Here is a 26101-nt window from a genome sequence, read left to right on the forward strand (position 1 = left end):
TATAGCATACATAAACTGTAGAACTTAGTTAAGCTCTAAATAAAATGTTTTCCTTGTCTGGTAATGAAAACATGAACAATATCCTAAATGCAAATTTTTTTAACTGGAATGTTTATTATTTAAGTACCTCTTTTATTATTGCTAGGACACAGTCTTACGTGTATTTTCAAAACTGATACAATAATAGTATTCCTTAGCATTATTTGAACTGTAGACTATTTTCTTGTCTTTTTGCGGGGGTTTCCCTGTGATGACACTGGCTCCCTTTGAGATTCGCGCACTACTTCCCAGGGTTTGTCCTCTCCTCCGCGGATTGATCCACGTTTGTGAGAAGGCTCTGCTTGTCAGTCAGACTTTGAACAGTGCACTGGCGCTCATCACTGCTAATCTCTGGCCGCTGCTTGTCACCATCAACGACGCTCCTACTGACAGTTACCACCGACCTGCTTCAGAGGAATAGATTAGGATGAAGAGTTTCTGAGATAAAGCAGGAAAACACGAGTGCAACACGGTAGGGCGCGAACGGAAAATAAACGTTAGCTGAGCCGTTTAACGTTTACTCGGGAGTTGCGATGGTCCAGATAAGGGATATTTTTTTAGCCTTGCTACTTGTGGGCTGTGCAGGTAAGAACATCTCTCATTCAACACTTACGATATAAATGTTTATGTTTGACTCTGTACTGGCACCCTATAACAGTAGTCCGGACGGCAGGTATCCTCTCGCCCCCTGGTCCTCCTCCCCCTCCTCTCCCTCTGCCCGCAGGCTCTGTTTAGCAGATGCATCGGCAACGGTACTGCGCCTCCCGCTAATTAGCTTACTGGCGAGCAGGGTTGTGTGTTTTTAAGTAAAGACAGCTTGCTGCTAATGTGCTAGGGTACCATTTTCTCTGAAGGCAAACCCACAGTGGGCTACATATTGCGTACACTCTGCGTGACCAGCCTGTGCGCTGACTTAGCTTTGTTGTGCATTAAATAAAACATTAATGCTCAAGAAGGACAGGGTTTAAAATTGTATTAGCACGAATGGGGGAATTATGTGAATGGAAATGTGGCATGGGGATTTATGTTTTTCTCTGAAAATATGATCGTGTTTACGCTCTCAGTTCGGATGGGACGTGTTTGTTTTTGATGGGAAGTGATGCTGGGCTCCTTGTATTTGTAGACACACACACACACACACACACACACACACACACACACACACACACACACACACACACACACACACACACACACACACACACACACACACACACACACACACACACACACACACACACACACACACACACACACACACACCACACACACACACACACACACACACACACACAGCCTTCTCTGGGTTGAGTCACGTTCTCTTAGTTAAAGGTACATTGTGCAAACATGTTATTATGAAGTGCACCTGACCTGTGTGCAGTGCCATGGCATTTATCGGAATGGTTATCAACAATGGGTCCTCACTTGAATAAACTACATGAAGGGACAGTTGTGGGTTTATTTCTTCTCTCTGGCACCGCAACAGAGCAAGCACAACTTCTACCCGGAATCATCTGTTATGTAATCTGATGCCACGATACAGGCTTTGAAATTAGATCCTCTAAGTTGGTTCAAATATGTATCGTTATGTAAATCTAAATGAGGGAGTTTTGTGACAAATTACATTTTTAATAGCCTTTCCACGGCATTTTTATTGTTGTTGATTACAATCAGTAATTTGACATGTGAGGCGATTATGGTTGGAGTAGTTCTCTCAGCTACACTCAGGATCAGGGTAATCGTGGGATAGCCTTTTAATCCTCTATGTACAATTCAATATGTGCAAGGGTGCTCCTCAGGCAGGAAAGAAACGCACAGGGAGTGGAGCCCTGCATTGTAAATTGTAATGAGAACACCATTTGTCTGGGGTTGGAATATTTGATGTAGAATGTCAATATTCAAGACCCTGATGATAGGATTCAGACTTCTATAATTTAAGCACATTCTACTGTATAACGCATGTATCTATCTACCACCACTTACACTAAGAATAGGAGTCAACTTGTTAATGTTATGGAAGCATTAGATGAGCTCTGGAAATCCTCTATGTTTGAGACAGAACATCTTTTAAATGGTTTTAAGTTGTAATCAGTCAGGACATCTGAAGCTATGAGAAATGTGTAGGAGAGTTATACCACATGAGATACTCCAAGTAAAGGATCTTAACAGTTATTATAATTTGGCTATCATACTTTGATGTTTGAGGCTGATATGGATTTGTGCCATTATTCATGTTTAACATTTACATTTCATATCGCAGGGAAAACTTTAGTTTTTATTCCAAAACGGTTTTACAAGCCTGCATTTGAATAAATCATGATGGCTTTATAAATAACATTTGCCAAATATGAATATTAAACTGAATAATGCATAAACGCACTATAGTGCAACTCTTTAACAGCTAACACCAACTAACTGGCCTGTCAACTTTAACACTGACTTTTCACAATATAACATCATAATATAACCTACCGTCACGGTTTCAGAATGTGGGCGTTGACTTGGTGCAGGTTTCTCAACATCCATATAGTGTTAGATACAGTTATGATGAATATTGATGTAACAGAGATCGAACTGCATGATTCTGAGCTTTTTATAGACTGATCACTATCTCACATAACTAATGCGCTATCTATCACTGAAGCTAACATCTATATGTTTGTTTTGTATTCCTTTACTGAATCTACGGTTGTGTTTGGCCCCTGCACAAATGTCAGAAGAAATACTTTTATAAGGGTTTTTTTTGGAGGTGACTGCACATTTTTTGCAGATTTGGGATGAATGAATCTTTCTCTTCCCCTTCCTCTCCGCCGGCTTCATGCTCAGTGGGTCTGTTGGGCCTCTTGTCAAAAGTATTCATTAATCTTCTTCTAACTGATACCTGCAATATGGGAGGATTTCAAGACTGCATTTCTGACAGAAAAATAGCAACCACAAATTATAGTGAGAGAAGCAAACCTGGGTGAGATAATGGATGGGTTTCTAATGTCCTCAATCTTTTTGGTATGATGTATGAAATGCAATCTCCATCTCACCATATGCGTCCCTCTTCAACAGCAAAGTGTGACTCTCTAGTACAGTAGGCTTGTGTTACATCATCAGGCAGGTCATGTGGGAATAATGATGTAGCTGCTCCATTTACAATTCAAGATGGAATCATGCTCACTGCAAGAGCTAAGACCTCCTTCTCACATCTGACTTAGCTTTCTTTCATAAGGATGGAAATCAACAATGCTCAAAACAATGGAGCTGCTTCTTCCAACATAACCTTTAAAATGTGAATACTTCACATTGTGTGCCGCTGGCAACACATTTGTTATTTATTTAGGAGATACAACAAAACATAGATATCCCTTCCCCCGAAGAAGACACGGCAAGTCCTGTTGGTCTCTCTTCAGTTGCTGCAAGACCACAGCCAATCAGGTCCCTGCTACACAGATTGATTGAAGGCAAATACCTTCCTATTTGGTCCCTGACGTAATGATGAGGCCTATAATATCTAAGGCACAACATGGTCACACCTTGCAGAACGGCAGCAGCAGGACAACCTTGACCAATAGCAGCAAAACCCAAAAGTAGGGTTGCCCTGATTTACCCCTGACCAGAGATGGCAATAGTACACACATCCTTTACTCAAGTAGACGTACAGATACTCGTGTTTAAAAATACTCTGGTAAAAGTAGGAGTACTGACTAATCTTCTTTACTCAAGTAAAAGTAAATAAGTATTGGCTTCGAAATGTACTTAAGTAAAAATTACCCATAACTACCAGCTGTTTTAAAGAGTAACTGACCTCCCTTTATATTAATAGAACAATAATGTCTTTGTTAGCTAATGAATGTTTCGATGCTGAACAACGGCAACATGACAAAGTTCTCATTGGTCCCTCTTCTTTAGAGAAGACCAGGAAATGATGGATACACGGATCGTGTTCAAATCAATAGGCACGCAATGACTCTAAATAATAATGATCACGCCACCAAACACAGATTAGAACTAAAGTAACAAACCTGTTTTGAAAATGTAAGAAGTAGAAAGTACAGATATTTGTGTTCAAAATGTAAGAAGTAAAAGTAAAAAGTCGTCAGAAAAATAAGTAGTGGAGTAAAGTACTGATACCAGAAAAATGTACTTAAGTTCAGTAACAAAGTATTTGTACTCCACTACTTCCCACCTCTGCCCCTGACCACACACGGCCCTCCTATTTAGTTGAACATGCAGCCTTTATAAAAGCACAATTCTGATGCACTAGAAGAGTCCTTGTCACTCTTGTCATACTCTTTTTAAAGGCTGCCCTGTAAGTTTGTAGAAACATAAATTAATGAAATACTCTATGCATGCGTAAGATGTTCTTTAATTTGTATCGTCTTCGATGCTGTACCCTCAGGCTAAACAGCCCCCTGCATCGCAGTAGTAGTTCATAGTATACCAGTAGTGTCTCAATGATGTCCAATCTATTGTGTGTATTTTTCAGTTTCGTCAGTTGTATTTTCTTTTCTTTTAATAATGATTCCTTATTACACCCCACAAAGGATCATGCTAACTTCATGTCTTTGTTCACTACCCCCTCTGCCTACCTTGCGCTACAGACTGTTTTCTTCCATTTCATATAATTGGTAGACATGCCAGTGTTTTTCTATTGTATTGTTGTTCTTTTAGTGTAACAATCCCAAATCGATCGGCTGGTGGTTTATTAACGTTAGTCAACTGGTACTGGCACAAAAAAAACCCTATTCCCAAAATGTATTCCTTTTACAATTACATTAAAAACCCATAAATGTCATATTTATCTTAAAGGAAAAACTCAAAACAATTCATTTTGTTTATCAACATTATTGTCAATGAAATGTTCTGTGAGTCAGTTCTTTGTTCTTTTAACACTACATCATGACTCGGGGCTTCATTAGTCTGGTAATGCAAAACATAATTAAATATTAACTTAAAACCATTGTGGAAAGCAATTTTGCTGGTGTCTGTTAATTTTTTTCTGAACCAGAGCAGCAATATTGATTGTACTGTGCATCTGCAGACATTTGTCTTTCACTTCGAGGGTCAACCAGTGCTCTGCAAAATGATATTAAAGTCAGACACAGACGTTCTGAGAAAGGTCCATTTGGGAAATCCAGCCAAAGCAGGTGAAGTGCTAGGCCTGCTCTCTTCTCACCTCCATTATCTGGGATTTTAGTTTTGTCTTATCAAATAACTGAAGCCGCCAAGAACAGAGTGTCTGCTCTGCTGACAGGCTGCTGCAGAGCTACAGTATAGAGGCTGCTTATTGGACCAGAATATGTTTAAGGATGGAGCTGACGATGGAAAAACACAACAACTGGATTCGGAGACAATTTCTGTGAACTGTCACCCATGCATGTGTTGGGTATTTAATCTATTCCGACTTTTCAAGGAATTCACATGTTATCTTAACCGTGAAACAGTCAGTGAATCAAACCTTAGACTGTATTTTTCAAGCTGCCATATTTCTTTCTTTTTATATCTCATAGATGGCAAGATTTTTATCCAGTATTAGGAAGGAAAGGCACAAAAGAGACTGTGGTTTGTTGCAGCCAGAACTACTTGACTCTACTAATGATGGGGAGTGGTTCAGACAGATCCAGGTCTGAGAGAGTTGAGAGAAGCCGCGTTGCCTAAGGACGTTATAAAGATGACATTACACATGCACGTGACCCAGTGAAGCTCTGTGGGGGAATATTAAAACTCCTTTCCTAAGGGCCTGCTTACAGACGAGCCACAGACTGTGGGTTGTAGTGGTTGTTTTGTCCCTGATAAGCGTTTGTGGTGGGCAGTATATCAGCCCTGTGAGGCTTGACTTATAAGTTATTAATCAGGTTTTCATTAAGAGCATGAATTAGGTTAAACACTGAAGCCTCTGAGGCGAGATTGTTGTGTTTATTCTTTCTGAGGACATGTACTGAAAACCTGCTTCATACGTATTGCTTTTTAGCTCAGATTGCAATCTTCAGAAATCAGAATCAGAAACAGGTTTATTACCAGGTAGGTTTACACGTACGAGGAATCTGACTTGGTGTCGTGGTGCATAAAAACAACAATTAAAAACACAGGCAGAGAACTAGAAAGATATATTAAAAATAATTAAAAATATAGTAAAATATAACAGTATTTACATTGCAATGGAATAAGAAGGAATAAAACATGGAATAAAAATTGTCAGGAATACAAAATCTTACTTCATACCACAGTATATTTCCTTATAACATATTAAGACCTCAGAGCTATCACAAAATTAGAGTAGTGTGTCTTTGTCATTCATCAAATACTGTACAAAACAAAATAGGCTAGCACTTTGAGCAGAGGATCCCCAAGGACATGTAACCCTAGATTGGTAAAACCTTTAGGCATTATATGGCCTCTCTCCACTTGGAGGCAGTTGCTCTGTGGGACAAAAGAAGCCTTTGACACTGTTGGAGACTTTTGTCAAGTATCTAATATCGACTAGGTATAACCATCTGTTCAGGCTTGCATCTCTTTAGACAAGGCTTAAGACAACTTTGTGGCTATTTCCTTTTTGATGCTCAGTTGGTCAGTTTTGACCGGTCACCTTTTGCTATGTAAATGCTTGGTGCACTTGGAAACATATTTATAATCTTTTCTCACAAATCTTTTCACTTGCAAATACATACTCACAGATTTCTCCTTATGCCTAAGCTGTTAAGAAGTCATTGCTCTTCCTAGCCCTCCTTGTGTGAGAATCAGGGGAACAGGACTCCTGTGACTCAGGAGTAAGGCGCCTTTCACACCTGAAAGTCTGAGCAAAGGTTCACAGCTTTGTAACAGTGTTTACATAATATGATTGTCTTGTTCTTTGTTTTACGTTGCAATTATGCAAGACTGCTAAATAACTATATACTAGGGCTGCACGGTATTGAAAAAAACGGACATCGCGGTTTTTCCCCCCCCTGCGGTAAATATTGCGGTTTTTTTAACCTGTTTTTTTCACGACAGTGTCTCAGGGGATCGTAATATTTAAGAACCTATTAATGTGTTATACCAGATTAACGGAAATAATCTCAGCTAACTGACGATACAAACCATTTTATACCAAAACAAAACACAAGTCTCATAAGACGCATCTAAATGACCCCTGAGCGAAAAATGCTAACGCACTTTGGCACAGTACTCAAGATAAAAGTACCCTTATTACTTATCGTAGCTGCACTTACAAGATATCCGATTAAAGCTGAGGTTCCACAGATTATTTAGGTATATAGTATCATCACTGAGTGATCTGAACTCGGACAGGGGAAGCAAACACAGACATCACAACACGTACCTTTACGTAGCTTCGAGGGGAGATGTCTCACCGTAGCTGTCAATCTGATCAAAAGACGTGTTCAATGGCATTAAAACGAGAAAGAACAAACGCGGCTGAATCGGTTAATCCATAGGTTTTTAACGTCTCTGTATAAAAAAATGATTTAATTTATAATCCATAATTCCATTTTTATGTAAATATCGCAGAGCAAAAGTTAGCTGCTAATGGTAGCCACCAGAGTGGCTGCTGCTTCCGGTCTTGGCTATGCGGAAGTCTCTCACACACACATTACCAAATAAGGACTGTGTGATTTCCCCTCGATTCCATTGGCCCTGACGGTCAGAAAGAGATGTCACATGTCAAAATCCAGCAAGGTGGGCCAGAGATATGGAAAATCCACCCAAATGGCCCCAAAAGAGGGTTTTGTTGGTGCTAAATCTGTCTAAAAAGGTCAAATATCAGGAGAAGTTCTACACACACCAACACATGAACAAATAAGGAGTGAGAGTGACGACGCGTAGCCAAAACCGGAAGCTGCATACCACCAAGGTGGCTACCATTAGCAGCTAACTTTTGTGATCCGATTTTTACATAAAAATGGAATTATGGATTATAAACAATTGCTTCAAAGCCACAGATACATTATCAACCTATGGATCAACCGATTTAGCCGCGTTTTTTCTTTCTCGTTTAAATGCCATTGAACACGTCTTTTGATCAGATTGACTGCTACGGTGAGACGATCTCCCGTAAAAGCTCCATAAAAGGTACGTGTTGTGATGTCTGTGTTTGCTTCCCCTGTTGCGAGATTGGATCGCTTAGATACTATACTTAAATAATCTGTGGAGTCTCAGCTTTAATCGGATATATTGTATGTGCAGTTTCGATAAGTAATAAGGGTATCAGGAAGATACGTCCCCAGCTGACACAGAAAGCGACTCAGGTTCTGGTCCAGGCTCTCGTCATCTCACGCCTAGACTACTGCAACTCCCTCCTGGCTGGTCTACCTGCATGTGCCATCCGACCTCTGCAGCTCATCCAGAATGCAGCGGCTCATCTGGTCTTCAACCTTCCTAAATTTTCCCACACTACTCCGCTCCTACGCTCGCTTCACTGGCTTCCGGTAACTGCTAGAATCCACTTCAAGACACTGGTACTTGCTTACCATGCTGCGAATGGATCTGGCCCTTCGTACATCCAGGACATGGTTAAACCGTACACCCCAGCGCGTGCACTACGCTCTGCATCAGCCAAACGACTCGCTGCGCCCTCGCTGCGAGGGGGACCCAAGTTCCCAATGGCGAAAACACGTGGGTTTGCTGTCCTGGCTCCAGGATGGTGGAATGAGCTCCCCATTGATATCAGGACGGCAGATAGCTTGCACATCTTCCGGCGCAAACTGAAAACTCATCTCTTTCGACTCCACTTCGAGCAATAGAACTATTAACGAAGCACTTTTATACTAATAAAGGACTGGCTTTTCTAAAGCCAGTTGAGTAGCACTTGAAATGTTTTTGCTCTATGAAACCTGATGTACTTATATGATTCTGTTTTCTTCAAGTTGTATTTTGTTGGACGAACGCACTTATTGTAAGTCGCTTTGGATAAAAGCGTCAGCTAAATGCAATGTAATGTAATGGGTATCTTTATTTTGAATTCTGTGCTAAAGTGCGTTAGCATTTAAAAAAAAAAAAGAATAAAACCGCACGTCCCTGCGGTGTGAATACCGCGCATGCGCATACCGCGGTTATCGCCATGACACGGTATATCGTTCAGCCCTACTATATACCACATGTTTTTATCACCTACGATAAACGTACCAAGACTGTACACGTTTACTGCCACTTGACAACTCGACTGTTAATTTATCTTCTGCTCCAATGGCTGTCAGATCTTAGCGCAGCTTTCTCTCTCTCTCTCTCTCTCTCCTCTCTCTCTTGCTTTACCACACATGCTAAGCACTGAACTTTTCCCAATAGACGCTCTGTAACTCTTTATAATGTGACGATAGCCTGCCAGAACCTCCTTTAATTGGTCAAAAAGTATGAACCATCCTTAAAAGGCTTCTACACTCTATACGAACCAGACCATGGTTTGATTTGGAACGAGGCCACCTGTTTTCATCAAACCTGGGACCAGCTATTCTGCTCGTGGTTTCCTACCTGTTATTTTGATTTGGACCCAACTGTGAAGTCAGAAAGGGCCCTTAGTAATCACAGCCTTGTCTTTGGCCCATGTGGCCCCTTAAAAAAGAAACAAGTGTACACTCGTGTCACTATTCATGCTGAAAGAAGTGTCGCAATTTAAAGATTTAAAGAGCCGCAGTTGAGTCTTCTCAACGCAAACTCCTGAAAGCAAGCTTTACAGTGTGTCCGTCTGAGTTTAAGAAAATGAGTGCACGTCTCATAACCGTCATAAAGCAATATGCTGTTGGCTATGATTTAGCTTTCGACTTCTTTTATGGAGTGTGAGGAGAAGCAATGTGTGTGTCTTCTCATGCATCCATGCACATCATGGTACATTCATTATTAAAACACTATAGGGTGCATCACCATGCACTGAGCAGGGGAAATTTAGATTGCTATGCCCCTGGCTTTCTTTTTTATTTAGTCACCATAGTGTGTCTCCTATCTGCTAACGCTACACTGGCTTAGTCATTGCCTGGCAACTTGGAGATACCTCTGTTTCACACAAAGTCATGACATGCAGTAATTTAATCATGGGGGAAATATCCATCATTAAAGGAGTGAAGTGACACTCATTCTGTAAAAAAGCAGTAATTTGTAATCTCTAATTGAATCACTCTGAAAAGGCTCCTGACAAGCCAAAGCTGTTTCTGACCCATTCAATATGCGGGATTCTCTTTGAAAGGATGTCAGGGATTCCAGGTAAAGTAATTCTGCAGGCAAGTATATCCTAAAAGTCAACTTAATAGTATTACCCATATTTTCTTTTTTTATGTGAGACATTTAGTTTGATTACATAGCATTCCAAAGCTTTTTGAGTACTTTATATGACCATCACACTTGCACTCAAACAACCTACTCTTTATGCAAAGGCTCTTATTCAGAAAAATGTTGCCTACAAAATTTCAATTGATCATTTTTTTTTCTAAATGTGTTATTTCTTACAGCCAACATTTTGAGAGCTGCCTGAAAGGTAGCGAGTGTTATGAAGTGCTTATTATTTGATATAATATTAGTACTATCCATTTGCTTAAGATAGTTGTATGTCTATGAACATACGTTTATCTCACAATCATTATTGATCTTTTTTACCAAGTCATCAAAGGAAAACAAAGATATTTATATTTAGAATAAAACATGAACAGGGCTCGACATTATAAATGGCCCCCTGGCCTGGAAGCACTATTTAGACCCCCCGGGCCAGCATAACGTACTTTCCACTTGCCCGCTCGGGCCACTAAAAATATTGTTTAAACATTTTTTTTTCCTGTGGTATTGGTATTTTGACTAGCAATTTTGTTAAATTGTTTCGTTTATCAACGCTACAACATAGCGTTTCGTGAGTCGCTTGTCGTTGTTGGGTGAAAAGCAAACAGCTGTTTGCTGCGGAGCGCAGCGCGAGCAGGCTCCCGTGAGTGGGAGCGCGCTCCTTCACTACAGACTATCGCGCCACCTAACCATTCGCCAAAATGTTTTTAATAGCAGCGGTAACCGGCCAAGCGCCGAGCAAAAGACAATCTTCAAATAAAAGAAAGTCACCGGAGGAGTTAAAGGAGAGTGACAGAGAGCATGAGAAGAAGAGGCAGAGAAAGTTTCAGCCAGCTTGATCGATGGAGTTGGCTTCTAGTGGTGCAGTGACGCATCCTAAAACCCTTTTTATAATCTATCGATTAGATTTATGATTCGAACATTATAAAAGTAGGGTAGACATGTGGAGATTATCCAGCTGAACAAAACGTGCATTTATCAAACAGGTTTGTTTTTCACAGACCTTATTTCCAGCTATTTTCCAAAACCCTGTGGAGAAATCCCATTGCTTTTTGTCGAGGGAACCAGCAGCAGCGTACTTCCTGGTTTTAGGATTCGTCACTGGCTCGTCACCTCTCAATATGATGCCAATATAAACAAGGTCTTCTGTCGGCTCTGTACATCAATGCCGACCTATGCTGACAAGTGAGTGAAGAGTAGAAAATATAAAGGTATTGGCTATAGGGAAATGTCCCAGCAGTTTAGGAGAATGAAGGATCTAATCTACAGTATAGCCATTACATTTCTAACTCCGAATGACAGGAAGGCAGAAAGTGCATTAATAATACTCATAATAATAGCAGACATTTTTTAACAATGACCACAATATCATTATTTTAATAAACCAAATATGAACAATTGAGGAAAAAGAGGAAGAACTGATGATTCAAATGTTGTAGTACAAGTAGTAATGTAGTTAGTGCATAAATTACTATTGCAACAAATGTGTTCATTTTCTTCATTATTAGTCGATTCTTTGGACGAATGCTCCGGGCCAGTGGCTACAATGGTGGGGCCGGTGGAATTTTACCCTTAATGTCTACCCCTGATGAACATTCACAACCCAAAAGTTAATTGATTTCTCTGTTCTCAACAGAACATATTTTTCAACATTTGTCAATGCACAAAGTCAAAGTGTTTTTCTCCAGCTGAAATGTCAAGACACTCTTCTAAAATTACCCAGCTGTGAGCGCATTGGAGGCACAGCATTTTGTCATCTGGGGCGCTTTGGTAGGGTCTGGTTGCTATGATACAGAATATACGCAGAAATGAAATGTCCAACTTGCTGTAGCTTTTGCTCTGTACGAAACAAAGGCTGAATCCTGTAGGGAGAGAGGACTGCTGCTCTGTGGGTTCATTATATTTTGCAGACAAGGAATTATTGCTGTGATTAAGATTGTTTTGTACAAGACCTGAAGTTAACCAGAGCCCGCTTCCTTGTGGTATTTAACCTGGCCCTCCACCATTTTGATTGGAAGGATCTGTAAAAGTGACAGTAAAAGTTATAGTTATAAGTTTAAAAGTTATACCAGAAAAAAGGTTTTGTGGACAGAGTACAGGTTGAAAATGTAAAGTGTCAATCATGCTATTTTTAGACTGGGCCTACGGGATCCTTGTTGGCTCGCTGTGGGCTACCATGCGCTCATGAGCATTGTGTTGGCTCACCCTGTCCTACAGCCACATGTCATTGTTTTTGGACAACAAATATCAGAGGAGGTGATGTCATTGGGATATGGAATTAACTTCATAATCCTTATTTGTGCAGAGTAATTTTTAATTATGTATCCAAAATGCCCAAAGATTTAAAAAAAACGTACGTGGCAACATGACACCCATTTTACATTTGTAGCATAAGGTGTAGCCCCTGTAAATGCAAATGCCTCTCCGTTTAATAATACATACATTATTTTCATTCAAAATTAAACATTATAACAATCTGAAATCTTAATAGCCACTTTAGAGATGTCAAAGAAATGACATATTCTCGTACCGTCGTTTTCCTCGCTGCTTGTGTTCTGCAGTACGTGGAGTAATAAAGCTATCAACAACAGATGTAACAGATGGCATTGTGAAATGAATGTCTTTTTTTACCATTCTGACAGCTAGTTCCCTTACACCTGAGGTAGGGGTGGGCCATATTGAAAAATATATTATCACGATATTTTTCAAGCAGTATCACGATAGACCATATATATCACGATATTTTTTCATGTCGGTTATTATGGTTATTTTTAAAGTTACTTAACAGTACAAGCATCTACAAGGTAACAGAGACTAAAACAAAAAGGAGTAACAGACCAAAATAGCATTTCAAGCTGGTTTTATTTCTGAAATGAATCCCTGAATGAACAATTCAACATTTTGATATGGCTTCAAGGCACAGTTTCTCAGTATAAAAATGAACTTTCTGAGGTAGCACTAGCACTAGCGTGTCAAACAACTCGAACTGAACTACCAACACGAAAGCAGAGGTGCGCTGACATTGTGAAATCGATTGGGCTTGATATATGATGAAATTAAAATCAGTAGGTGAGGCTGCTGGAGCGGGAGGGGAAGAGGCTCTCCGTCCGCTGTCACAGCCCCCTGCGCAGCGCACGGAGAGCCTCTTCCCCAGCCGTTCAAATCCAGTTTTGGACAGTCTGCCGTGGTTCCATCCCATTTCAAGTGCTGTTCGAGGCTCGGCGTAACTCTCGGAGCACACTCTCCAATCACAGAGCTTGAGGACTATTGTCAAACAGAGCACATGGTGTAGTTCAAACGATAGCTGGGGATTCTGGGTAGTGTAGTGTCTTCTGCCATCCTTTACTCCAAAAAAATATTTGTTTTTCCGAATCGAAGGGGAAAAATACAAAAGCATTGCACACAATTTAAACCAATCAATGTTGTGTAATTAACAAGGATAATCTGGTGTTTTTTAGTCGATGAGTAGTGCAGATATCACTGTAAAATCAATCGACAGTAAGGGGAATACTTACTTCCGGATGTACAATTCTCCGTTATCCAATGGGAATGGACGCTCACATTGCCTTTAAGGGCAGCCGACACAAACGAATGCCGTGCTTCCAGATGGGAATACATTGCAATCAGTTGAAAGCTATTTGCGTCCCTTTATGAAGCTGAAGGAGCCTAGGAGCGTCACAACTGCACGCCACGGACACTGACCAAACGTCGCTCCTGGACGATTATGGAGTGAGAGTGTGTTGGCTAACCCTAACCCTAGCCGGACAGGGGATCGTGTCCGTCTCTGTGGCTTCAGGCTTGATCGCCGTTCAAATGACAGTTTTAATGATCTCAATGGGAATGGTTAGCTTTTCATATGCACGCAAATAAAATATAAGCCAACAGAATCAACCAAGACAATAAATGAAGTGCAATACTGTCTGAATCCTGACTAGACAGCTTTAGAGCATGTCTTTCACATCAGTTTTTTTTTTTTCAAGTTTTTTTTTACGTAATATAGATAGAGTCACAGAACCCCCTTCAACAGGCCGATGTACCACACAGACAGATGCTGACTATTTACCACAGACCCCATTTTAGGCAAGTCAATCTATCAGATGTAATCACTGGAGTTTGGGCGTTGAAGACATTTTCAGAAGATATAAAGGGTCATTTTAATGTTTTCTTTCCCAATAAATGCTCTGAATTGCTCCCATTAACAGGCAATATCATCGAGAGTTGAACAGAGCAGAATTCCTGGACCGAACAGACTGGAGGTAGAAGATTGGAGGGGATTAGAGTCCATCTCTGATTCAGAGGTCACTGGAGGACTATAGTTAACTCGCCATTGCTTGAGATCTGGTGTTGCATCTGATTTGTGAAATGGCAGTTTGGATATGGTTTGGCTTGGTAAGAGCATCCCTGGACAGCTACACAACCACATACCCCTTATCAAAGAGTTTTCTGACAAAAGGGTTAGGGTGTGGGTCCATGTAGTGTTTCTCTTTGGCAGCATTTAACCTTGTGATAGATTGAGAGGTCATGAGGATTTGCTAATCCTTTGTCTGGAAAGGCTTAAACCTGTTCCATGCTTCTTGTGGTAAGTGATATTGCACGATTGCGGTAAGGCCAATGCTGTGTCGAGGGTCTGCAGAAGGTCTGAGCACCAAACTGTGCACCAAGCTGTATTTAACCCCAACAGGGTCGCAGTGACAGCGTTGCAATGATTGGCTCAGGGCAGATGTCAGTCACAGCTGAACGACCAGACGTTCAAGTGGATCGTGGTCGCGCCGCGTTGACCACACTGACTGCAAGAAACAGGTTTTTGTGGCTCAAAATAGGTTGGTAATGGGCTAATGTATGCTTCATATAAAAAATAAACTCTTCGTCAAGAGGGATACAGCTAACGACGAATGCTGGCAGACTGAAAATGCAATATCCAAACATCGGTATATATTTTTTAAGATGTCTATCACACTCCTCCCTAAAGGATCTCCTCTCAGTGTGACTCATTGACTTCCACTGCCTGGAAGATGTCTTGCACTCTTTGCCAGCAGAAGCCGGATGTGTCATGGACCCCATTGTGCATTTCTTCCATGGATGTCATAGAGAGCAAAGGCAGATGACAGACCCTCTAAAGCAAATTCAAATATTTCACATCACCATTCATAGTGGCCATGCCAGTATAGATAGACTGGGTATCTTTGCAGCCTTAATCAGTTTGAAAATGTTGGCACATTATCTGGAAGAACAACAATATAGACTATTGCTATCCAAAATTATTATCATTGTTGATTGTATTTACTAATCGTTCCGAGCCTGCACTTTTCAGCAATTCAATAGTTTTATGTTCATGGTTGTGGTTCAACATTACAGTCATTTCCCTACAGCTTTTTTATGGTATGGTATGGTTTTCAAGCAAAACACTTTTGAAACATTGGCAGTTTTATGAAAATGGATGCACATTTTGTAAATCACTACTTACATTTTTTATTATTTGACTATGATTAAAAACACTTCGCTCTAGGAACAAATCTGTGACCGTGGTGTACATATGCTGTTGGCAAACTGCACTCATCCAATGTTTTCTCAATGGCATGCTGGTGATTTGTATATCTACTCCCACTGGAGATTTCTTTACATCAACCACCATTAGTGGGAAGAGGAGATATGCCTGTGAAGTGCTATACTCTGCCTTATGACAGCACATGGCTGCTCTCTCTGCCTGAGTGGCTACAGTAGCACACAGTTCAAACAAATTCTGACTGAACAGGGTCAGCGCGCAGTTTCACCAGTGGACGGATATAAGCAATCATGCTGGAGCATTAAAAACATTTGACATCAACTGCTGCGGTATTCATGTCACACATCAGTCGTACTGCGCCATATTGGAAAAAACGGTTAATTCAGGGTTTCTGGTACATTGATATAATGAGGAAGACAGCTACATTAGCTTGTCTGTGTGTGTGTTGGATTGATTTTCAGTGTTACATTGCAACAATTAATAGGCAGAGTTAGGATGTGTCCATTGCAGTTTGTAAGCACGATATTTAAAGTAGGCTTGTTTCCCGGCCCAAAGACACTAGCAAGCAAGTTTAGACATCTTTAATAGAGCTAGCTTACGGGCATCGTAGTTCGTGTTCAGACAAGAGAATTTAGCTGAGTTTTTCGATCTTCCAACACCGATTACAGTGTCAGCCAGGGCAGAACAGAGCCTGGGGGAGAGGGAGCCACAGGTGTGAAGACTGAAGGCAGACGCATAGCGAGGGGCAGGGATATGCCCAGAAACGTTGCAGATACAGCAAAAATAAAAATAAAAAGAGAAAGTACAGGGTCTCTGCTGATACCTTAAGCCCACTCCTCTAGTGGGTGTTGATGAATGAGAGCAATTTATATTGAGTCTATAACAAAAATGTTCAGCAAAATCCTACATTATTAAAGATGACTTGTTCTACCATTTATTTATTAGAGGTAAATCAATTAATACAATGGTTTATCATGGTCAACTTTTATATTACTTTTGATTGTGTATACACTGTCTCTAATTTGTTGTCTACTGTTTTGGTATTGATTTGTATCTACAAAGCAGATCAGGCTTTTAAACACTAGTAGGACTGCATTATCCAGATCATGGCAGTGATGTGTTGTGCAAAATATACAACCCTGTTCCCAACTCATTTTCTCATAGAACTTAATCAGAAAAATAGCTTGGAGGAATGCAAATTTGAAATTCCTTTGCAACATAAGACATTGTGATTGGAGTGCTCAATCTTGGAGTGGCTTTTTTGCCTGAGGTTCTTGATATTTATTCACTGATGGGGTGAACATGTTTCCCCACAATGCAAGCAAGCTGTGGGCTGAAGCAACTGCGGTTAGTATACTAGTGTCTCAAAGAGAGCTTGTTGAAATAACCGCAGGACAGTTGCTACCCCAAAAAGTGGCAAGATAATTAAGGTGAAATACATGCTTTGTATACTTACACTGAATTGGGCTACGGTCTTTTGAAGTGTATTTGTCTATGTGCATAATAATAATAATAATAAATTGTATTTCTATAGCGCTTATCTTGAACTCAAAGACGCTTTACATTTGGGAGGGAGGGTAGACAAACAAAACAAAAACAAAATCAAAGCCAAAAAGAAACAAAGAAACAAAACAGAAAAGCAGTCAGGAGGAAGTTGGTTGAGAGGGGGGGGGGGGGCTTATGGATACAGAGTTGAAGAGGTGGGTTTTGAGGCGGGACTGGAACAGGTTGAGGGACTCAGACTCACGGAGGTATTGAGGGAGGGAGTTCCAGAGCTTCGGGGCTGCCACAGAGAAGGCTCTATCCCCGAAGCTCCGGAGTTTGGCCTTGGGGATGGAAAGCAAACCGGCTGAGGTGGATCTGAGGGACCGGGGTGATTGGTAGAGGATGAGGAGGTCAGTGAGGTAGGGGGGGGCCAGATGGTGGAGGGCTTTGAAAGTGAGGACCAGGAGTTTGTAGTGGATGCGGTGTGAAACGGGGAGCCAGTGGAGTTCTTTGAGGACCGGGGTGATGTGATGCCATCAATGGTGACCGTCAGGTTGGGGGTTTTGCTGTGGGTGGATTTGGAGCCGATGAGGAGGAGTTCAGTTTACATACTTACTGGGAGAGTGGCTGTATTTTTTAACAACAATGCATGCAACATTGTGGCTGCTTACTGTCCCTGAATCCGTTTCCTTTTTTTGGAATACATTTCTGCAGATGATAAAATGATGGATTCACTTGTTTATGCGTCGATTAGCATTGCAGCTGGGTGGCTTGTTATGCATTCAGCCCCTGCACCAATGAATGCGAAGCACTTATATTTTTGGTTAATGATCAGTTGACATCCCAGTCATCACAGATGAAACATACATGAATGAAATCTTCCACCAATGCATTCCCCCAGTATGTTCATTCTCACAGTTTAAATGAGAAGGAGGACTTGAACCAAAGCTTTCTCAGATGATTTTTCGAGGTTTTTATTCTCCTGACACATGTATTCCAGTAGTTCAGCTCACAGGATTTGTCACAGAACATCCAATGAGCTGTAGCTCAAACGTGCTGTGTATACTGACTTGGATACATCAGGCTGAATTGAATACATTTTAAGAGAGGGGAATAGTAGTTATTAGCGCTTGAATTTTCATTTGAAGGTCAAACAAATAAGGTTTAACAATACCCATCAATGAGAATGGTATTTTTGCAAATGGATATGCTTAGTTTTATCACCTTAAACTCATTAATGATAGATATGCCCCTCAAATCCATGTATGTCCATTGGTAATGAAATTAGTCCAGGCCACTTAAAACCATCACATATTGAGAGTCCTATTACATGTATAACGAGCAGGCATAAAATCTGAAAAAAGTCATCGCCTGGTTCTAATTCATCACAACCCTGTTTTTAAGTGCCGAGATGAATTGCAATAGTCTTCCCTCTCGGTCGATGTCTCCGGAGATTCTAGTCTGAACTCTCTGGAGGTTAGCCCTGTCCCAGTGTCTATTTTTACAGCCCAGTCTCTGATTGGCCAACAAGGTGTGTGTGTGTGTGTGTGTGTGAGGAAGCTCATGTTGTGTCATAAGGTGCCTCTGTGCCATCTGTCGTCCTCACTGGAGCCGTTGTGAAGACAGACCACGCCTAGCCAGTCTGTCTCAGAGAAGCACAACCTTGGGCTTTCCTTCGCTCTTTGTACTGACATTTATATCAGGAGCATGAGGGGAATACAGGATCCAGCTTACCAATCAGTGCTTTCAATGAAAGTCCCTTTGATTTAGTTGGTAACGGTATGAACGCAAGTGCATCGAATGTCAATGCTAAATGTTTCTTGAATATTGATTGGATTTTTTGAAAAAAGGAACACCTGATATAACATTCTAACAGTAAATATGAACAGATTTGCTGAGCAGGTTTAGTAACAGGTTGTTCATGATTCATTGCTTGTCTAGATTGAACATGAAGTTGTCTCGCCAGAATGTGCGAAATGATGAATCACAACATTTGTGTTAGACTTGGCTGACAGAAAAACAACACAAAAAAGCATACTTCTTATTGTTGATTTACCATTACTTACCGGTGTTTCCGTACTAACTTATTTCGCTTCTGTTACGGAATTTGAAGAATGGTTTAGAAGTTGCAAGTGCAGAACTAGAAAGGTTGTCTGCTCTTTTTTTCTTTGTTTTGGTTGTCCGCTCTTACTGAGGAAGAGCATCTGGCACAGTGATGACACCATGGTGACAAAACATTAATCACTAGAAAAGTCATGACAACCAAATAAACAACAGCTCAAGTACAGCATCTCAGGCAGACTGAAAAACAAGGATAGGATAGAGGAAAGATTACATCACCAGAGAATAAAAAAAACAGGTGTTCAAAGTGAGCTTGCTAATATTAAGTTACACAGATTGTATAGTTTTAATAAACATTCACAATGTATTATCTTGTGATGTTTATGGCAATTTTGATCAATCTCTCCAAAAAGAGAGACATGCAATACAAGGAAGATAGTCATTTGATGTCATTTTGAGTCAGAGTCTGCGCAGTAGTCATCGGGACCTGGAAACACAGTATCAAGGTCCCAAACGAGCCAATCACAGGCCGAGCACGGCCGCTGCTTATTAGCTTGATCCCCCTTCTAACAAATTACCATAATATTTCGATGAATACAATTATGATCAAAGTGATGCGTGAACTTTGAGATTTGACCTTTTGCAGACCTTCCACAATAACCTATATAGCACACTACAGGAAAGGCAAAACCCCAAAAAAGCATTATAGGGCCTCTTTAACTTTTAGGGAGATGTCATGTCATCCGTCTTTATATACAATCCAAAACATGACAAGCTCATCAAAGTGGGAAACTGCCATTCTAGTATAATGAATGGGGACAGGTCTACCCTGCTGAGCCAGCTGGGGGCCCTCCCAGGGCCAATTTTCATTATGAACAGTGAACAGTTATAAACTATGAATAGGCTACAACATTTAACAGCGTTTCCGCCAGGGGGCGTCTTGCCGTCATTTGATGGCCTTATTCAGCTCGGGACGCCCTGAACTCGAGCCGAGGGCGTCCAAAAATATTAATAATTCCAGAGAAGATCGAGAGTTTGTATCACTGGAAATGACGAAAAGGAAAAAAAGACAAGGACATCCCTCTGTTGGAGGGGCAAAGGAGTCTGGTGGGATTCTTTTCGGAGTATTGAAGATCGTTTCCCCGACATCGAAGGTGCCTGCTACAGGACAACACGGAATGTGCGCGATTTGGAAGCAATGAGCGGGGGGGTTTTAGTGGAGCACGCGCGTGAGCTGGGAGCGCCGGAGCCTCGCAGCGGCTATACTGAGGCTCCGTGGTATACTGTGGTAACATGAAGAGCCGTTTGGGAGCCGAAACAGCCGGCGCTTTAAGATAGCCGAGCCCCCCCCCCCCCCCCCCCCGCCGCTCTCGGGGTGGACGCCCTCTCAGCCCTGGTCTGGCGGAAACACTGACATTTAATAAGTAATGTCAGAAATGGTTTGGTTTGTTTCAATTTCCCACCACCCTCTCTTTTTGTTACTGTTTCTATTTGTAGGTGAATACAGACCTGCCAAACAGGCTGCAGGGGAACCATCTGGCACAGTGCATGCTCCTGAGCATCAACAAGCCACAACTGGCCGACTTTCCTTTTCACAGAGCAATACGGCTATTTAATACAACAATTTAATTTATAAAGTTCTCTCAGCCTGGTTGTCCACTTTGCTTAGGTTCAAAAACGCATAATGTATTCAATAGTTGACAATAAGTTCTGAAGTTTGTTTTGCAATGAAGTGTTATTTAACTTCATATTTTTAAGTTGCCTATTGATATAACAACACCAATACGGCATTGGCGGCACACTTCCCGGTTTAAAACAAAACCTTTTTGCAACAGGAAATGCTGCTTACCTTAACTGCCCTTCTGCCTCATCCTACTCTTACCCCTGTATTACTTAAATGACGTTTTATAAAGACCTGGGTTCCCTTTGGTTGCCAAGGTTTTTATCTTTTCAATCCAAAAACGATACAGTATTACAGTATATGTAGGGAAACGTTATCATTGATTGGCTCCACAGGTCCCAACTGAACCAGCACACTGAAAACCTGACTAGTCTTGACCATTGCCATGTAGTGTGTCAGCAGAACCTCAGATTATCAGCAACGGGAAAGGATTTGGAAGAGCATTGTGTTGTTGGTTAAGAATACATTTGACTCTCTGTCGAGGCTTAGCACAATTAGATGTGGCATGGATTAATGAGGGGGGGGGGGGGGGCTTAAATAACACATGCTTACCGAGTACCTTGAAAGTCCTTGTCTAAGGCCAAGAAAATCTTTTTACGATGGATACCCGACATTCTTTATTTAACATTTCTAGTGAAAAGAGATTAGAAAAATGTTGGCATCAACTTGTTACTGAAGTTTCGGATATCGTGAAATTCCTACTGCTACATACTTTTGTATCTACTGTACCTGAACGTGGTTGGCACTGGTTCTTCACTGTAAACCATGTAGAATTATTTTTTGAGAGCTCTTGTTTCCCACCCTAAAGACCTGCACTTTGGTTTTATTAGTCGAGCTATTGGCCATGACCAAGGTGATAGCCCATAGAACTGCAGTTGATCCCCAGGCACCGTGTTGTGGTTACCCAGCACTCTTAAATATTTAGGATGGGTCACATTCAGAGGACAAAGTGTCCCATGGGGACTTATAAAGTATAACTCATTTTAAATGGGATGAAACAAATGGGCTTCTTAGTGGAGCAAAGATGACTCATGTCAGTGTCACGATCAAAGGTTTTTATTCTGATCCGGTTAGCTGGGGGGCGATTTTCTAACAGCACTGCACGTACACATCAGAAACATGAATTACACTCTAATGGCAGTTGTCTGGTTGGTAAGAAAATAAGATGTCTTATGAATATATGGATGGATGAATATAGATGATCTAAGAGGAACAAAACATTATTTAGCAAGTAAGAAGGTATTTTAGCAGGAAGCTGGCCACTTCAACACGATCACATTAAGTGATTATTATTGAGTGAATTGGTGTTTTTAAATGACAGGTGAATAAAATAGTAGATATAATTACTAATGAGCATCAAAGAAAGTTTAAGTGTTTGTCAACATTAAATTCTCAGGTTTTGGTGAGTTTCATTTTGGTAAGGAATATTTTGCAGTTCTTCTTAGACTGCAGGTTACAGTATTGTGTTTGTTTTAGTTGTATTACCTTTCTGCATTATGAAACTCTGAGCTGTAACACCTACTCGTATTCAGTTCTGTTGGCCGCTCATATTCTGTATTAAGTCAAGAACGATAAGACATTCAGTAAGAGATGAGCACACTCTAAAAACGAATTCAGGCGACCTTTCACCTCAACTTAATTAAATGCATGGTTGCAAGATAAAAATGTGAGTTCATTGATTTAGATAAACATTTGAAGTTGCAAACATGAATTTATAAGTTGTGTTGACGTAATAATGTTGGTAATTACATCCATTTAATATTGTGTGTAATTTGAACTCTGATTTCTGTGTTAATTGACTTCAAACTAAATTCAAGTTGTAGTAAGTAATGCAATTGGCTTGATAACTTAATTGTTCTACACCTTGAGTTAAGGATTTCAAGTCCACTCCCACTTAACATGCCTGGACAAGTTCCCACAGTTAAGACAAATAGAAATATACAAAGGACATTTTAAGGTGAGTGTCATCTTTTGTCATTCAAATACAGATAGCCTTAGTTGCACTGTATAGGCAAATTGCTGTTTGACCAAAATTAGCAGCCTTTGAACTGTGAATAGTTCTGTGAGAGGATACAAAGTAGTAGAGGCTACTGTGAGAGTACAAATACTTTGGTTACTGTGATATCGCTTTTTATTAAAAATGAATCTCGTGAAGCAGATCAAGGACATGCTTCTTGAGGTAGGATCGTTATTTAGAGTTGTCATTGAAAAGCAAGTTGTTGGCAGTCACGCATTCAGAATATATTCATTTAGGTCATTTCTCTTTTTTTCCTTTTTCAAAAATAGCACAATACAATTGAAGTACGCAGAGAACTATAGCCATCCACTGCCTTGTCGTGTACCTTGGAGAAAAGGAAGAGGACCTTTTCAAGGAGTTTAGCGACGTAATTAAAAATCTTGAAATAACATAAAATCCACGGGCACAGTGTAAAAACACAGGACACAAGCACTGCTCTCTGTCAGTTACATTTTGAAGCATAATGCACTTTTGGCCACACCCCAATCAATAGTATCTTAGCATGGATAGGTGCATGGTGACAGCAATGGCATGGGAAAAGGATTGTGTAACATTTGAAAAGTGGCTTCTTCACTTAACCAGTTCAAATATTGTATGGAACCTGGCCTGCTAAAAAGATGAGAAGGTACACTACAACTTGCACGGTTGTGATTGACAAAATCTGTCCACATGCATTTAAACACTAGGCAAAGTACTCAAAAGCACCTCTGTGTGTCTTCAGGACCACATTGCCATGACGACACACACATGCAGACTCAATAGGTGAAAACAATACCAGCGTTGCTTTAGCAGCTGGTAATAATGGCTCTGAATTAGCTAAGAGTTTAAACAGTATGCAATTACCTAATTCATTATCTCTTATGCGCTATCCTATTATTTAATGTGCTTCAAAAGGACATGAATATCGCCTTCATCAGTGACCGGTCCACCCCAGGATCTGACCATACCATGGCAACCATCGTGGTGGAGGGAAACAAATGAATGAGCAAGCAATCTGCGTTAAATGTGTTCATACTGTTTGAAATAATGACTGTCGGCAGTGCAAACATCTTTGTTACATCTTTTGTAAAGTTGAAGTGTGTGATCTGCAGATTGGTGGCCATTGAGAGTTTGTTTCTGTAGTTTTACAAAAACTTTACAGATTTGACATATTTGGCACTGGTTTTAAATATGCAAAGGCCTCTGACTTCGTTGTGATGGCAGCATGTATTTGCTGTGTCCCCATGTCCCATGGTAATATGGCTAATGTGTTTATTTATTATTTTTGGGGCAATTTAAATTTGTGTTATTTATCTTTTTTTTCAAGATTTAAATGAAGCTCAGCGCAAGTTCTTTCAGGAAGACTGGGTGTACAGTATATACATTCACTCCTTAGCTGCATATAATCAGCTCATCACAGGCGTTCTCTTTAACCTATTACATTTCACCTCATTCTCCAGCAGCCAATCACCGTGCTGCAGCCAAACTATAAAATGGTTCTCCTCTCTCCTGCAGTCAGCTGTGATTTCAGGTGTTCATGCACCTTATCATATGGCATGTGTCAATACATGTTCAAACAAAATGAATTCTCTCCTGATTGAAACATCATGTGTTGAAATAAACAACTGCAGTTCAAAATAAAAAGTGAATTGCCTAATATTTTTGTTGTGGAATCAATTAATTTCTTTCTTTAAAGGCAAAAACATGAAAAAGCTAAGAAAAAAAACTTGAATACAATATATTTGGAGCAACTTAATTTATAAATGGTTGTGAACTTAAAAACGTGTGTTCACAATGATGGTAATTTAGTACATACAACTTAAAATTCCTTTTAAATCATGTGGTAAAACTAGTCGGAACAACTTAATCTTTTGAGTAATCAACTTCAAAACTTGTGTTTATGCTGCCAATTATTAGGTAAGTGGTAATTAAAAACACCTCTGATTGTAGAGGAAAAGCCTTCTCCCCTAACTCAAATAACTTTGTTGCTTTAAACAATTTTATTAGAAGTTGTCTTAACTCAATAAACATCGATGCAAACTGTTGCGTTGATTTTCTTTGTTGAGCCAAGGCATTTGTTTTTAGAGTGCAGATAGAAGCCTACGATTTAAAACGTGGTCTCACAGTTGTATCATAAATATATTTTCGCTGTCTTGTTTTTTTCTTTGTGATTTCATCATGCTAGCTGTGTTGTATCTTATATAATAGTGTTTGGCTGGTAAGCCATTCAGTCAAATGGGACATTACAGTATACTGTAACCTGTTTGATGCGCAGCCACTGTTTTGGTTTGATTTGATTGGCTTGTGGTTGGCAAACGTATAAAGCGGTCAGCGGGGACAAAATATGAGGACAGGAAAAGACCAGCTGAGGCATCGTCATCTTGGCCACTGTGTTGGGTGACCCTTGTTTATTTACTGGCACAACTAATCTTTCTGGCATTTGATACTTGGCAGGTGGTAATATCAGACTCATTTATGACAGTATGGGAGGCGGGACATCAGTAGGTGACTGACCGCTGGTGGGTGTTGTCCAAATGCTCTGTTGCAGCCAACTGTTTCAATGCCAGCAAGCAGCGGAGAGGAGATGGCCATGGTGAACATTGTTCAACAGTCCTCTAGTCATCGGATCACTTTGGGCGTCTGGTTTCTCCTCCTGCTATAAACATGTTTACACAGTCATCTTCCTCAGCTCTGTAACCTTGATGGAGACACGCTCATGTCGCTTTTTTATTTTCATTAGCGCTTTAATCTCATTTTCTCTGCGGTGTGTAATCTCTAATGGGTCGGCTGCATCGTCTTCCTCCATTCATTGATGCGTCAGGGAGTGGCTGCACACACTGTCATCCTACACGACATAATGAGTGCTCGAGTGGCGCTCTGCCTCTCTGCCCTGCCCCTGGCTCTGTCTGGCTCTATCTGAAATGGTGCATTCCTTCTTATTGATCCTCTTCCTGGTGGAGTCACAGGCAGGCTTATCCGGCTCTTCCCAGCTTGTCTGCCTTCTGAATGGACACACAGAGAGCGCTGTGTGCATGTGCCAGGCTTCGGAGCTCTGTGTAGTCCCAGGCAGCTTTTGGCTGAGTGGCCATTGTGA

At 40.7% G+C, this 26101-nt stretch overlaps 1 protein-coding gene across 13 annotated transcripts in view; it reads left to right on the forward strand.

Annotated features, from left to right (window-relative positions):
• The first annotated feature begins 331 nt into the window (after positions 1 to 331).
• The window catches only part of ncam1b (neural cell adhesion molecule 1b), a 79927-nt gene continuing 54157 nt past the window's right edge, over positions 332 to 26101 (forward strand). For 5 of the 13 annotated variants that reach the window (XM_034197830.1, XM_034197832.1, XM_034197839.1 and 2 more), the window contains exon 1: positions 332 to 624. In XM_034197830.1, coding sequence (XP_034053721.1) covers positions 573 to 624 — 52 coding nt within the window. In that variant the 5' untranslated portion in view covers positions 332 to 572. The remainder of the gene's footprint in view (positions 625 to 26101) is intronic. The other 8 variants (XM_034197828.1, XM_034197831.1, XM_034197833.1 and 5 more) reach the window with 4 other exon arrangements.

Source organism: Gymnodraco acuticeps, unplaced genomic scaffold (genome assembly GCF_902827175.1).
Source record: "Gymnodraco acuticeps unplaced genomic scaffold, fGymAcu1.1, whole genome shotgun sequence".
In the NCBI taxonomy this organism is placed as follows: domain Eukaryota; kingdom Metazoa; phylum Chordata; class Actinopteri; order Perciformes; family Bathydraconidae; genus Gymnodraco; species Gymnodraco acuticeps.